Source organism: Zonotrichia albicollis, chromosome 9 (assembly GCF_047830755.1).
Source record: "Zonotrichia albicollis isolate bZonAlb1 chromosome 9, bZonAlb1.hap1, whole genome shotgun sequence".
Lineage (NCBI taxonomy): Eukaryota > Metazoa > Chordata > Aves > Passeriformes > Passerellidae > Zonotrichia > Zonotrichia albicollis.
In genome coordinates, this window is record NC_133827.1 from 19,203,952 (window position 1) to 19,219,906 (window position 15,955).

General features: G+C 43.2%; 1 protein-coding gene across 3 annotated transcripts; it reads left to right on the forward strand.

The window, feature by feature from the left end:
- Positions 1–8,492: 8,492 nt before the first annotated feature.
- Positions 8,493–15,138, forward strand: LOC102063665 (lysophosphatidic acid receptor 6). 3 transcript variants are annotated; one of them, XM_014268817.3, is made up of 4 exons: positions 8,497–8,795; positions 9,090–9,194; positions 9,654–9,931; positions 10,560–15,136. In XM_014268817.3, the coding sequence occupies exon 4, from the start codon at positions 10,573–10,575 to the stop codon at positions 11,488–11,490; it is 918 nt and encodes a 305-aa protein (XP_014124292.2). In that variant the 5' UTR covers positions 8,497–8,795; positions 9,090–9,194; positions 9,654–9,931; positions 10,560–10,572; the 3' UTR covers positions 11,491–15,136. The 3 variants fall into 3 exon arrangements, with proteins under 3 accessions (XP_074402887.1, XP_014124292.2, XP_005489543.2); XM_005489486.3 differs by lacking the exon at positions 9,090–9,194; XM_074546786.1 differs by lacking the exons at positions 9,090–9,194; positions 9,654–9,931 and having other exon boundaries at positions 8,493–8,795; positions 10,560–15,138.
- Positions 15,139–15,955: the final 817 nt, after the last annotated feature.

The window sequence follows — 15,955 nt, forward strand, 5'->3', positions numbered from 1 at the left end:
CTTTCTCTGGGGACACATCTCTAACTTTGCATACTGTTGAAGATTGCAATGCAAGATGTTTTCCATTCCCATCTGTATGGCAGATTACCTTTGTCAAGTGGGCAGTTTGCCTTATCTCTCTCTTTGAGTGACCACATTCACACCTCCCTGGGAGGGGACATTGCTGATAACAGCTATTGAATGTCACTGCATGGCTGATAAGAACTGCAGCATCCCACTGGGAGATGTGAGCCCAGAGGGAGGAGCCAAGCATTCCTACCCAGATATAATCCAGAGGTTTTGAGACACCAGCACGGCTTCTGCACTGGATTCCCCAGAGGAACAGCAGCTGCCTCTTCTTCCACTGGATCTTCAGAGGAAGAATCCATCCTTCTCTACAGGATCCCTGCTCCTGCAGAACCAGCCCTGACACTGCAGGAGGGCTGAGCCACAATTCCAATGGGACTGCCACCAAAACCCTGACCCACAGGTGTCAGGTTGGGTTCTGACTCTGTCAGTGTTGTTCTAGTGTACAGCCTTGTTTATTTTGTCTTTTTTTTTTTTTCTTTTCCCTATTAAAGAACTGTTATTGCCTGCTCCCATATTTTTCCTGAGAGCCCCTTAATTTAAAATTAATAGCAATTGGGAGGGGTGGGGAGGGTTTACATTCTCCATTTCAGGGGAGGCTCCTGCCTTCCTTAGCAGACCCCTGACTTTCCAAAACTAAGACACATACACAGATAGCATCCTTTAGATATGGTTGGCACAAAGCTGTCCCTGCCCTCCTCCACACAGCCTCACCCCAACTGAAATGTTATTGAAATTAATCAGAAAGGCTGAAAGATTCAAATTAATTAGGTGATCACATACATACGAAACCTGAAAGGAAATAAACCAACATCATTTTTAATACTCCTTTTTTTTGTTACTACATACTATCAACACAGTTTCAACAATTACCACCCAAGAGTAGTTAATTCTGAATAGGAAAGGGGATGCAGAAAAGGTTTTTAGAAGAATGTAGGACTTCTAGAAGGGTGTGAACACCCAGACATAATTGATGCACTCCTGGGCTGCAGTCAGAGCTGGGGGGCCCCAGGAAGGAACAGGTGAAAAATTGTTTGGTCTTGGATATCTGGATCTGGGCAACTGCACTTCATTGCAGGTGTCTTGTATAACCTTTGGGAAATCCTTCTTATTATCCCTGCTTTGATTTCCCACACATAAAATGAAAAAAAAAAAAACCACCCAAACTCCAGTCCCTCTGAATGCCAGCAGGACAGGACCAGAACAGGTACATTGACAAGAGGACAAAAACCCCAACCTTGGCTGTGCCCTGTGGGCAAAGCCTGTCATGGCATTGAGATGTTCTGTGCAGAAACCTAAATCACCCTGAAAGTGGTTTGTCCAGGCACAAACACCACACCTGATCAGCACAGTGTTCAGCAGGGATAGTATTTGATAAACAGGTTGTAAGGTTAGCGAAGCACCAAACTGATGTGTCCAACTACGCAGCAGCAGGAGGAAAGAGATTTTCATTAGCAGCCAAATCCTCTGCGTGCTGAAAAGTTAAATTTTACCAGTACATCATGATATCATAAATGCATGCATTGCTGTTGGTCTGTTAACATTAAAATAGACTGTGAGGTGATGTTTGGCACAACAATAGTACACACAGTTTACATAATGAAGTAATAGAGCAGAAAACAGAGAAAGCAAAATGAATTCTAGTAAAAACATTTCTTTAAATTTTCCCTTTTTCCCCTGCAAGCAGCTCTTTTGCAAACATACAATTTCGTAAGAGTATTTCCTTTGAGGAATATCTTATCTATAGAAACTCAGGGAAATGTAGATTTGTTAGCTTTTCACTGCTGTCACTGCATTCCTAACCAATTAATCTCTTAATGCTAATTATCTAAACTTGGAGGTTTGATGTCTTTCAATTTCTGCTACCATAGGAACACTGGAAATCATGATTCAGCTGCCAGCCCGAGTTTTTCTCTTCATATAGTTTTTAACTCTTTCCTTAAACATCCTCTGCTGGCTCTGGCCACTCGAGCCACACTTTTTCTCTTGCCTAAAATGACTCTTGGGTTCTTTTTGCATTCATTATTTTCTTGTAATGAAATGACACTCAGAGACCTTCCCTCCCTGCTGTCAATACCTCTGGCAGTTTCTCACAGACACATTACACACCCAAAAACGAGGCAAGAAAAACTGACTGTTCCCCTTAAGAAGAAATAGAACCATGAGATGTGGGGTCTGACTGAGACTCTTTGGTCACCACAGGGTGCATGCAGTACCTCAGCCATCTAAGAGCACAGTTGGCTCAAAATTGAGTGCAAGTGCCTTTTGGAAAAGAGGCAGTCTTTAATTAAAGTTAATTTTAACTTTAATTTAGTTAAAGACTGCCTTTAACTAGTCCCTAACCCAGTCCTGCAGTTATTTTCCTACAGCTCTACGTGCAATTCACAACTGTGAAAAATAAAATGAGATCTTGACCATCTTCAGTAATTGATTTTTTTCCCCCCTACCTTGCAGAATTCCAAAGTGCCTGTCTGACTTTGCCAGGTCAGTCATATGGTTTGGGAGTTTATCTGATCTCTCAGGAAATACTAGATTTGTGAAAATGCTGTCGCAAGTCTTTCAAGGGTAATGATAATTTGAAGACCAGTGTAGCTAATGGTTTAAACAGGAAAAAAATACCTTAGAAGTGTCAAAATGACTCAGCCATTAGGCAGAAGAGACACACAGGCTGTGATGTGTTATTCAGGTCCCACAGATGGGGTGCATGAGCCTCTCTCTAACGCCTGCTCTGCGGAGCCAGAGAACAACTGAAAATGCAAAATCTGCAACACCACAGACAGATCTCCACCAGCTTCAAATTTCACCACTCTCAGTGCACCGAGATGGAAAATACCCACCCTGCTGATCTGGACTCAGAAGTCCCACAAGAGCATCCTCAGATGATTTCTCTGTGGAAACCAAGACATGTCTCTCCAAAAATATCAGATCAGTTCAACACTGAACATGTCAAGGCTCAAAGAGCCAGACCAGCTCACCTGCTTGCCCAAGCAGCAGATTTAGCTCCTCCAGCACTGAAGGACCCTTGGGGAGTCCTTGCACAGCCAAGGTTGGCTGGTCCTTCCCAGAGGCCACCAAACATGGGTGACAGACATCAGTGCCTGCGGTCAGAGCGCTGATTCGCCTCAGCAGCTTCCTGGCCCTCGGCCCCACGAGCCACACACAGGCAGCCCTGTGGCCACTTCCTCCACAGAACAGCTTCATCTCAGCCCTGCTGTGCTTTGGTCCTCCCACCCAGACCCATCAGAGCTCGGGCTCTGCCTTGCTCATCATTCCAGCGAGACAAGAAGCGGAGGGCTCGGCTGGTGGGGACAGGTTGGGATAAACTGTCTGAGCTACACAATGGTGTCACAGACATCTTTTATGAAAAATCCTTTCCTTAAGATTTTTCCTCCTGAGAAGCTGGAAGGCCTCAGGAACAAAATGTAAACAATGATTATCTGCTGCTGTGGAATGCAACAGGTGCATCTGGGATTGGTCTCATGTGGTTGTTTCTAATTAATGGCCAATCACAGTCAGCTGGCTCAGACTCTGTCTGAGACACAAGCCTTTGTTATCATTCTTTCTTTTTCTATTCTTAGCTAGCCTTCTGATGAAATCCTTTCTTCTATTCTTTTAGTATGGTTTTAATGTAATATATATTATAAAATAATAAATCAAGCCTTCTGAAACATGGAGTCAGATCCTCGTCTCTTCCCTCATCCTCAGACCCCTGTGAACACTGTCACACAATGGTGTTCCTCCCAGTGGCACACCACAGACAGACAGACATACAGACACATGGCAGGGCTAAGGCTGAGCTCCTCATTGCTGTGGAGGAATGCAGAATGGCATTCACAGTGCCTTGTAGAAAGGGGAGTGTGAAAAAATGCATGTATTTTATGATTGGCTTTTCGCAAATATTAAAATGAATATTGTATGTGTTGTGTTAGAAAGTTATGCTGAGTTAATTTTCTTAAGTTGTGTGTTAAATATAGTTTTAGGTTATAACCAAATGTTAAAATAGAAATAATGCTATGTAGGATACATTTTTAAAGAAAGACTCACAGCAAGATAGCAGCCACAGGACACCTGAATCTTTCAGAGAATTTATTGCTCTCTTATCAGAAGAAATGAACTTCTTCCTGCCTTGCTCTGCCATGAAAGCACCATCAGGATTCAGAGGGAGAAGCTGACACTGCCCAGACAGAATCCTGTGTTTGAATGGAATTTATGCATCATGGATGAGGTGTATGAATATGCAACAGGCCATTGCTTTTAAGAGTTAATCCTCTGTTAACGTGGGTCTTTTTTCAGTCTTGTGCTGCCCAGAAAAAGATACCTGGACTGTCGTAACTGTTTGTTTTTATTGTCTCATATTGTCCTAATCCAAATTGTCCAAATTACTATTATTCTAATTATATTGCTATTTTATAATTATTTTATTATCATTAAACCTTTAAAACTTAAAAAAAAAAAAGTGATTGGCGTTTTTCACAGAGAGCTTTGAGCTCGCTTTGCCTTTGTGCTGCTCCTGCCTCCCAGCACGAAATGAGTGCTCAGGTGATGAGCCCATACTGAACCCACCGTGCTCATTGAAAAATCTCAAATTAACCAACCGAAACCACTACACTCCTGTGCCACGAGATGGAGCAACTCAGTTGCAAACAGCTCTGCAGAGCCGCCAGATGAAGGTGATGGGACATTTCACCCCACCTCTGGCTCACCCAGAGGCTGCAGGCAGCTCTGCATCACAGCAGTGGATGCTCTCTCTTCTCAAGCAGGGCAAATGCTTTTCTCACTGGTTAGGCTATGATTTAAATCGAGAGAAAACCTCACCGTTCTTCACTGTGCAACCCTGTGTGGTTACTGACTTGTCATAAGCTGGAAGGCTGACAGCAGCATCAGCCCCATGCTGACACTTCCCAAGAGCCAGGACCAACAGCAGGAGAGCCAAGAGGACCTTGGCTGGCACAGCCCAGCACTGCAAGGAGAAGGCTGGCATTAAGGGCAAGCACAGGGAAGCAACAGAACTTCTCTGGCTGCCACTGAGGGACGTGTGTGTGTCCTGAAGGTGAGGTCTGTGTGTCCTGAAGGTGAGATATGAGTGTTCTAAAGATATGTGTGTGGCCTGAAGTTGAGATAGGTGTGTCCTGAAGATGAGATATGAGTGTCCTGAAGGTGAGGTCTGTGTATCCTGAAGGTGAGGTCTGTGTGTAATGAAACTGAGATATGTGTGTGTCCTGAAGCTATGTGTGTGTCCTGAAGATGAGGTCTGTGTGTCCTGAAACTGAGATATATATGTGCCCTGAAGGTGAGATCTGTGTCCCCTGAAGGTGAGACGTGTGGCCTGAAGGTGAGACATGTGTGGCCTGAAGACAAGGTCTGTGTGGCAGCAGTGATATAGCAAAGTCCTCAATACCAACAAAAAAGTGCATGTGAAGCAGCTCCTTCATGAGGAAAAAGGCACAAGATGATGCATTCAGCATCAGGAATCATGTGAAACAGGAGGTGCTCCACACACTGGTGGCATTGGTGACGCACACAGATGTGTGCGTCAAGGACAGAGAAGAAGGTGTAGAGGTGGCCCTCTTCTCCCACATCTCCAAGAAAAGGGACCCACACTGCACTTGGGGACTTTGTGAAGAGACACATCCCCTTACACAGAGCAGAGCCTGAGCTGAGATCACAAAGGTTCCTTGCTGCCCACTGATTTCCTCCTGCATCCCAAGTAATGAACACTGTGGGAGTCCTTCAGGGGCTGTCCCAACCTTTCCACTGTGCTGCTCACTGGGATTCCTGTCACCCTGCCCAGCAGCCCTCAGCACCACACCTTTTCATCCATTCCATTTGAAGGGAGAGGAGCCTTCACACCCTGTCCCAGGTGATTTGTACCCCTGCCCGTGCCTTCCTGGCCATTTCTTCCCTGAAGAACTCACAAGGATATGTCACAGACATCTTTTATGAAAAATCCTTTCCTTAGGATTTTTCCTCCTTAGAAGCTGGGAGGCCTCAGGAACAAAATGGTTATCTGCTGCTGTGGAATGCAACAGGTGCATCTGTGATTGGTTTCATGTGGTTGTTTCTAATTAATGGCCAATCACAGTCGGCTGGCTCGGACTCTCTGTCCCAGACACAAGCTTTTGTTATTCATTCCTTTCTATTCTATTCTTAGCTAGCCTTCTGATGAAATCCTTTCTTCTATTCTTTTAGTATAGTTTTAATATAATATATATCATAAAATAAAAAATCAAGCCTTCTGAAACATGGAGTCAGATCCTCATCTCTTCCCTCACCCTCAGACCCCTGTGAACACCATCACAAGGATTCTGCTGGAACAAAAGCACATCTCTCACTGGAGGTGGCTGAACCATCCCTGCCACTGCTGCTTCCTCATCCTGCCTTTCCCACAGCATCTGTCTCCAGATGTGGAGTCTCACAGAGCTCTGTGCAGCCAGGGGACACCTGGCTGGGGACAGCCACCAGCAAGGTGGGCATGAGGGTCACAGAACATGAGGGTCACAGAGGAAATGAGACAGAAGAAAAAGCCCCGAGCATGTGAGGGAGGGGAAAACCTCGAGTGGGAGGAGAGAGCCCCCTGTGAACGTCAGTGGCACTTTCAGAAGTGGCATCTGCACAGCCCAGGGCAGCACCAGGCTAAAAATGAACACTTTGGTGTCGCTGATGAAGAGGAACAAGAAACAACACCTACTGAAGAAACTCCACCACAAAATTAATCAGAAAGGCTGAAAGATTCAAATTAGTTAGGTGATTAATTAGTCCTCATCCAAACTACGCTAAAAAAAACCACAAAAACTCCAAAACATCTACAATATATAAATATATCTACATACAATATATCAACATCTACAATATATCAATAATGTCATTGTGGGGAAAACCACAACAATGGAAGTATTTAAAAAAAAAGTCATCCAAATTCTCCTAGAAACCAATTTCACCATCAAAAAAACCCCCACCAAAATTTAAAAACCTACCCAACAAATCCAATTCCTAAAAATAAAATAACAAAAAAAAAAATCAAATTCCCTCATCGTCAACAAAATTGCAACCATATCTCCACCAACCAATAAAAAAACCCCCACAACCTTTCCTAAACATCATAATTTTTTTAAAAAATACACATTCCCAGATTTAACCAAATTATAAACCCTCTCTACCTAATCACCCACAAAAAAACCACTTTCCAATAAAACCCTAAATAACAACAAATAAATAATTTAACTAACACAATACACCTATCAAAACATAACACAAATATCCTAAAACAAACTCAAAAAAACCAAAAACCTCCCACAAAACAAAAAAAAAAAAAAACAACAACCAAAAACTCACTCAATTTTCAATGCAGATACAAACCATCAAAACAAAACCTCACAATCCTAAGTTTTTTTAATTTTGAACAAGAAATACCAAAAAATTACCACAAAAATAACTAACTTATAACAATATCACCTTTTAATCCTTCAGTATCAAGGAAGGATTGATATGATTACGAACCAGAATTCACCAGGTGTTGGATTTTGCTGTTTGTGGTGCCAAATGAGCCCATGTGAGCTGAGGGTGCTGGCCCAGCCCCAGCCTTCCCTTCATGGTGCTGGTGCCTGCCTGGGCTGGGCTTTTTTCACACCCAGAATGCAGCCACGCTCACAAGACCACCACAGGATACACAGAAGTGCAACCTAGCTGAGAAATGAGGTAAGGTTCTATTCATTCAGACTTTGATGGGTTTTTTCCTTTGGTGGTGTTGTTTTCTTTTCCTTAAATAGAGTAATTTCAACTAAAATACCCTGGGGAAACCCCAAGGGACTGTTTCTTCTCTCATCTCCTATCCCTTATCTCTTCCACAGAGTTAATTTAGCCAATATAATCCTCAGTTTTGAAATATAAGGAGTATGCAGAAGACCAAGCAAAACTTCATCTGTGGCTTTTCTTTTCCTTTTTGGAAAGAGCACTGCAAACATGCATACAACAGCCAAAAAAATTCACTTTTCCCCCCTTTCTACCTGAACAAAATCATCACCTGGCACTCTCCATGGGTATATTCCCTGCTCCCCAGGAGTATAAACAGATGTAAGAGTAACCCTTGACTCTTTTGAAACACCAAGTTGAACATCCCAGATCACCACTGAAAATCAGCAATCTCTTTTTCCTTTCTGACATCATGAAAAGTAAAGGAAACAATGACAGGATTTAGCTCAAAGCCCATTTTGACAACTAACACTCTACCCATGGACGCTATGTAGAATCAATAAAATCCTGTATTGGAGAAAAAATTTTAAAAAATACCAACAAAAAAAAAATTACCAACAAAGAAACCAAGCAACTAACTGAGCAAAAAAATACCACAAAAAAAAAAAAAAAAAAAAAAAGCCACACAAAAGAGGAATAAAAACACAAACAACAAAAAACCAAAGAAAGGTCTGTAGAGCCAGATTTCTTTCCGCGTTTTAAAGGGTGACTCACAGAGGTGTGAGTCCCACAGATTTGCATCCTTAAATGAGCTGTGTGACTGGCTGTGCACGATGCAGACACGGCTGGGGAGCCCCACGCTGCCATGGAAATCTGTGATGGAACAAAAAGCAGCAGCACTTGGTGCTTTCTGACATTCTGAGCAGCAGCTGCTCTGCATGCAGCTCACTCTGCTGCCTTGAAAGAAAACACAAGGCTGCAGGATTCTACAAGCTGAGAAGGAGAAAAAGCCAACGAGCAGAGCACGAGGCAGCCCAAAGGTAAGATGACAAGAGATATTTCACTATAGCAAAAAACCTTGCCTTAAAAGTTTTCCTCTTGTCACAAGAGCCAAAAACTAATTATATTTTACATAACTTGCATTGCTTACAGCATAGCTAAGTTTTTAAATGAATGAACAAAACTTCCCTTTGGATTTATGCTTTATATAATATTTTTTCTGTTTATTTTTAAATAAATCTGCACAACAGATCCTAGTCTGAAACATCTTTAATCATAGTGAGAATTTTCTTAGTTAAACATCTTGGTGAGAAGCTGAAATTCTATTTCTCTAGACCCAGAACTTCTTAGACACACTATCAAACAAATTAGAAGCAAGACTGAAGAAAGAGGAAGGTAGTAATGAAATCTCCTACAGAGGCATTGAAGTAAAGAACTTGGTCAGTATTTATTACTTTTCAGAAATTCCTTAATTAACTTTTCCTTCCTTTGGCTCTCAGTAATGTGCTTCCTCCCAGCATCAAGCCCACAGTGCTTCATGCTGCTTTTCTTACTCCTGTCTAAGCCAGGAATTTACAGAATCTCACTTACCTGCCATTACTGTGTCTTTAAGGAGCAAAGAACTAAATTTCCTTTTTTGCTGATCTGAATCTCACTCGAAGAGATCTTAATCTCTCAAACCACAGCAAGGGAGAGTTTACCTGTGAAATACTCACAGGGGTGGCTTGATCTGCAGGACAGAAACTTTGACTGCTCAGCTGACAAATCTAAAATAGAACAGCATCAAAATCAGCAATTCATGTAGGAAAGACACTGGTTTGAAGTAAAAACTAGAGAACAGCAGGAGAAATTAATTTCTGGCTGCTGACAGGAAGATCTTTGGCATACTTTATTTACAGGTTCCATTTGCTGTCATGGAACTGGCTGGAGGAAAAGGTCTGGTATTCCTGGCCATTTGCATTTTTAAGTGATTACAGCACTGCAGAAACCAATGAGCACCTTCCTGGTCCTTATCAGCAGAGTCTGAGGGCAGGATCAAGGCAGAACCCTTCCTCTAAAGAAGGCAATTACTTTGTGACCCCAGCTCAGCTCAGAGGGTGCCTGCCTGACTCCTTCAGTCCCTTCCTGCAGAGGTGAATCCAGCTGCATGTTTCCTGTAACCCCTGTCTCTGCTCTGGTAAGTCTGGCTGATTTAGACAAAATCTCATCCTTCTACCAAAGATTAACCTCTGCCAGAAATAGCCTGTTGGAAGCTTCCTGCCTGCAGCTTTTAAACAGCCTTTAGAAGGGCCAGAGGTACTCACAGTCCCTCTTTGCCCAGGGGTGGTGGGAGGGAGTGCAGGATGGCAGTGATTGTATGGGATCTTCACGTTAATAAATGTGGGGGACCCTTCTGTACTTGCTTCCCTTAGATCTCATATGATAGCTTGATGAGGAAACAGGATCCAATAATTGTTCCACCCTCGTGATCCAAGAAACATCAAAATCAGGGTCTGCTACCTTGGTTCAAGGGGATGGTGCAGTCATACTCTGCCCAGCCAGAATACAGGACACCACAGTCTGGGGTTACAGCTAACAGTGCAAGGGAGGGTAGGCACCAGAAAGCCCCATCCCCTCCTTGAGGTACAACCTTGCCCCAAAATCACTGGCACTGAGCAGCTCCATGTACCAGGAGCTGCAATTCAGCACACAGCAGGGGAACAAAGTGTTTCCAAGACTGTGGACACATAGAAACCTCATTAGCCTTTGTTCTATGTTTTCTACATGATCTTCATCCTTCCTTGTGTGATTTTCTTCTCTTCCAGCACACCTGGAGATATGAATGACACCCATGGCAAAGGGAATATCAGTGCTTCTGTGGAACTGTTCCAGCTCATCATATACACCCCCACTTTTATCCTGGGATTGCTGTTCAACATAATGGCTCTGTCATTCCTGTTTTGTAAGGTTAAAAATCTGTCCGAATCTACAGTCTACATGATAGCCCTGATATTCCTGGATACTTTGCTGTTGTTTACCCTTCCTTTCAAAATCATTTCCTACCACCTTCAGGACCACTGGAACTTGGGGTCTGTGTTTTGCTCCACCTTGGAGAGTCTGTACTTTGTGAACATGTATGGCAGCATCCTCATCTCCCTGTGCATCTGCGTGGATCGCTACATAGCTATCTGCTACCCCTTCGTGGCCCTCACCCTCAGGTCCATCAGGAAAGCTGCCATGGTCTGTGCCCTCATCTGCCTGGGCACCTCTGCGGGGACACTCTCTACTTTCCAACTGCATGGAAAGGGCCACAACATCTCGTCCTGCTTCCACAACTTCTCCAAGAGCACGTGGCAGAACGCAGGGCTGCTCAGCACCCTGGAGATCATCTTCTTTGGCAGCATGGCAGCCATGACTTTCTGCACTGCCCAAACCGTCCGGTGCCTGAGGAGGCACAGAAAGCCAGACAACCCCCAGACACACAGCACCAGAGCAGAGAGGATCGTGGTGACAAACCTGGCCGCCTTTCTGGTGTGTTTCACACCTTACCACGTGGCGTACTTGATGTACTTTTTGGTGAAGAACAACGTCATCCACATCAGTTTTCAACAAGTGCTACGAGACCTTGTTCAGGTCACCCTTTGCTGGGCAAACCTGAACTGCTGTCTTGATGGGGTGTGTTATTATTTTGTTTTAAAGGAGTCATTGGAAGACCCATTGCAAAACAGTGAAAAAAGAGCCATGCAAAAGCCTTGACTTATGCACTGAATGTTCATTACTTGGGATGATGTGTGGAGAGGTTTTGTGGAAAGTACAGGGTTCTGAACTTCTTGCCTAAGCAGTTTGCTTGAAATATTCACAGCTGAAAATATTTCCTAAAAACCAGAACTAAGTCAATTTCCAAGAGACTCTTCCTAACATTTTTATTTCTTTCCATAATGTTTCCTGCTATTATTTATGTGTAAAAATATATTTAATTATTCATATGAACAGTGATGCATATCTCTTTGGATATGATTCTTCTTCACTCTGAAAAGAAAAAAATGTTCACTTATATATAGTAGCGTATTTCAGCTTCCCTGTCCATCCTGTACCTGCAGAACTTTAGTCACTACAGACTTGGTCTGGTGAGAAACAAAGCCTTGAAGTTCATGGTAAAAAGCTTCAGACTGAGTTCTGTTGCCTCCCCTGTCCTGCTCACCTACACTTGTTCTCACACACACATGCCTGTCAGGTTTAGACTTGCACATGCTATTTAAAAAAGAAAATAATGATTGTAACTCTAAATGCAAAGGTAGCTTTAGGTTCATATGGGTATAGCAAGATCTCCATATCATTCCTCCACTGCTGGACTTCAAGGTGCAGCCCATATTTTAGTGACAGCTGTTGTGACAGCTCGTCACACATCTAACTAATGCTGCCACTGGCTCCAATCCCCACACAGCACACAGTAATGGACTCCGCCAGTTCCAGGTTTCCTCATCAGCTCCTGTCCTACTTGCAGGCTTTTCACGTCTGCTACTTCCTGCTTGGTTACAAACATAGTTTCATGAACAGAGCCAAACCAAACAAGAGCATGAAATAAATTCCCCATGTCCAATGCAATGGCAAACACATGAACCTGAAAGAACCACCCCCACCTTATGGGGAAATAAGATAAGAGCAGCCCTGATCCCTAAAGCAGTAGCCAGAAGCACACAGAACCCTGGGGGAAAGCAACCTTTTGGACCTCAGAGCACTCCCATTCCCCAAGCAAACAAGGCAATAAAAAATAATCAAGCAGGGAGAGCCTAACATGCCAGTCAGTTCTTATCAGCACTCACAGGCACAGATAAGCCCAAAGACAAGGAGCATGCAGCCTGCAGAGGGGCACCCCACTGCTCTGGGCCACCCCCACTGCTGCCTGCAGCCCTGTCCCAGCCATCAGCTGCCACCTTCCTGAGGGATGAGGCTGACTTAGCAATCAAAGCCAAGAGTTCTCATATTCATGCTGAGCTGGATCCTTGCTGTTCCTCTCTGAGGCAGGGACACTAATCCCAGCCTTTGAACTGTCTCTTTTCCTCATAGTTTTGAAAAGGCTAATGCACAAAGTGTGTATTGATTTCTCCCCTGAGTTGGAGATTTACATGTAGGGGCTCCAGTCTGTCACAGGGAACGTTTTTTAAGTGAATCTATGTATGAGATTGTACCAAAGAAGCCCAGTTCCAGTTGGGAACACTGACCCAACACAGACCTAAGCATGTGCTGATGTTGACAGAGTCCTTTTGGTGCTCAGGTGATGAATTGTGCTTCTGAGAAGACATGGACTGTGTATTTACCTTATGTCCTGGTTATGAAAAAAGGCCTGAAAATAAAATTCACCAGGATATTCCAGCAAGAATTCCCTCCCCATAGCAATGGCCATTTCTATTGATTCCTTCAGTACCTTCAGAATATCTGATTGAATATCCCTGCCAGCAGACCAGGAACCCTCATCACGTCCTTGCTCATAACTTACCTTTTAACTAACTACCCTTCAGTAGACACAAAGATTTTACCATTGTGACTTCAGGCTCCTTTTGGAAAAAGAGTTAACAAATCATAGAAGAAAATAGTGCTGAGGCAAAAGAGTTATTTTCCATCTCAAAGCAGTGGGCCATGCCAAGAGGGCCTCCAGCTTAACTGACAATGCCTGAACAGAGGGAACAGGGATTGCGTCAGTACCTGGGGAGGCAGAAAATGCCAAAGTGTATGAGAAAACTGATCTCAATTGCTCTTCTGTAGCCTGAGGCAGCTCCATTAGTTTCACTGACATGACTTTGGGCTTACACTGCAATAACTGGGAGTAACTAGAAGCTCACCTGTAGTTTTATCTTCCTCTGTTGCTCAGCTTTTTTCTGAGTACGCCTGTTCTTTGGTTTTTACCTTGCTATCCTTGATCCCACAGATCATAAAGTAACTTGCACTGTAATTTAATTTAGAGTGCTGGTAGACAGCAGGGAGATGAACATTAAATTTAGGAATTTTTGGTTTCTAGGCTACTTTCCTCAGCAATAACATACTGCTTAGAAAGGGCTGGGATGTTGACCAGATTAAGCATTGTTAACACTGAACAAAGGAAAGTTAAAAATGCTTGAGGCATTTCTTCTTCACCTGAGCATCTCCTCTGTGTTTCTCCAGTGAATCTGGCCACTGAATTTTCTAGAAACAAACAGGTTGGGGTGTGGAAAAGCAAGTAGCTGTCCATGACAGGGCACAGCCAGCGCCTCTGCCTGCTATGAGAGCACCACTGATCAGGGCACAGCAATGACTCATTCTACATTCCTGGAAGAAATTAGAATTTTGTAAAGGCAACACTTTCTACTCAAAAGTTCCCTGCTGGATCTGTTTCTGGCCCTCTGAATTTTGACTCTCCAGGTCAAATGTGGTGTTGTCTGATCCTTTTTTGCTCAGATGGGTGACTGCAGCAACTTGCTCATTGGCAGGCATTTGTATCTAAACCATGACATGGGGTATCACCAAGAGAATATTAAAAGATGCAAAGTGCTAAGAAATAAAAGAAGAAAAAATCCGAAAACCTGAAATTCATATAAAAAAAAGAAAATTTTGTTTGGAAACCATTTGCCCCCAAGAACCAAGGACTCATTCCTAACACATACAACTCTTACCTTAAAATCATCAGTTTATTCTAAAAAAAGGCAGTGGGGGCTAGAGATAGAGAGTTGCTATAGAGCACGTTTTTTACTTGCACTTGGCTTTGCATTTGGATAGTGAAAGGCAAAAGATTTGAATCAGCACTGAAAGCACAGCAGGTCATGGGAGCTGATGAAGCTGCACTGCTGGGGAACTTCACCCTTTGGGCCAAGCAAGGCATTTCAATTGAGGCTTTTCAAAAACGTGCCCTGAGGCTGCCAGATTTCTTGCCAAGTGTTGCAGAAGTTCAAGCCTGCATCCTGTTCACATAAGCTATTTTCTCACTCACTTCTTTGCAGGTTTCACTGAGAGACTGGGCATGTGCTTCAGCAGCAAATGGTCTATTCCCTGCAGCTTCACTCACCTGGGAAAGCAGTGAGGCTCAGATTAAGATTAACTCTGCACATCTGTCCTTTGCTTTCCAAATTTCTTGTCTTCTAGTACAACTATTATCTTATGTGTTAGGCTCAGCAAGTATCTGTTTGGCTTGGGAAAGAATAAAAGGTTTAAAAGAAAAACATCACCAATGATATTTACAAATAATCACGGAAATCCCAAACAAAGCATTCATCTCCCAAATGGAAAGAATCAACACAGGTACCAGGCATGCAGAAAATTCTACAGAGTTTTCACTATTTTGGAAATAAAAAAATTAAAAAGTAAAAAAGAACTCACTTTATATATTTTTTCAAAGATGTTCACATACAATGAATGGAGAAAAGTATTTACCATGAACAATATCATATCTGTGATCAGCAGTAATGAGAAAAAGCTTCAGAAAATTAATTCTCAACAGAAATAAAAAGGGTTTCATAGAGATTTTCTTATGCTTCACTTCTCTAAAAATGTTTTAGCATTTTTACTGCTGCTTGCCCTTTGTTCTCTCTGCAGAAGGACAGCAACATGATCTGTAGATTAATTTTTAGAGCTAGGCAGAAGCCCTCTGAGAAGTGAAATAGTTAATTTTGCTGTGAAAGTGAAGTGCTGCAGATAGGCAGAGGCAGAAATCACACCCCAGCTCCCTTCACAGCTATTTCCCCACAGAGCAAAGCTGTTTCATGCTCTTTCCATCTGCTGCATTTACTGGTGGAAGCCTCACAAAGAAGTAAAATGTCCTAAGTGGGACCACAAAGCAGTGGAGAATTCCCACAGGTGACCCTGGAGTGCCAGGGACACTTCACATAGCTCCAGTTTTGGGGTGGGACATTGATTCCACACATGAGGAGAAGTTTGCTCCTCGATCTGCAGCTGGCCAGTGCAAAGCCACCATTCAATCAGGGGCTCCAGCTTGCCTTATCATCCCTGTCCTCATCCTTCCTTTCCTTTCACAAGGCTCTGCCTTCAGCTTTTGGAGGCACTGAACCCTTTAGCAGAGATGAGATTTCTCCCTCCATTGGGTTTCTTGCTACTGAAAAAGGTCTACCATAGCAACAAACTAATGAATCAGTGTCTTTAGTTGCTGGGAAGTGCAAAGGACGCCTACAGCCTCCTTCATTCTGTTTATTCTTATTATTCTGATTTATGCACTGTCACTTTGTAAGAATGGCAT

What these genes read in the sequence shown, in the direction of transcription:
- LOC102063665 (XM_074546786.1), top strand. Translation starts at nt 10,573, where the DNA reads ATGAATGACACCCATGGCAAAGGGAATATCAGTGCTTCTGTGGAACTG.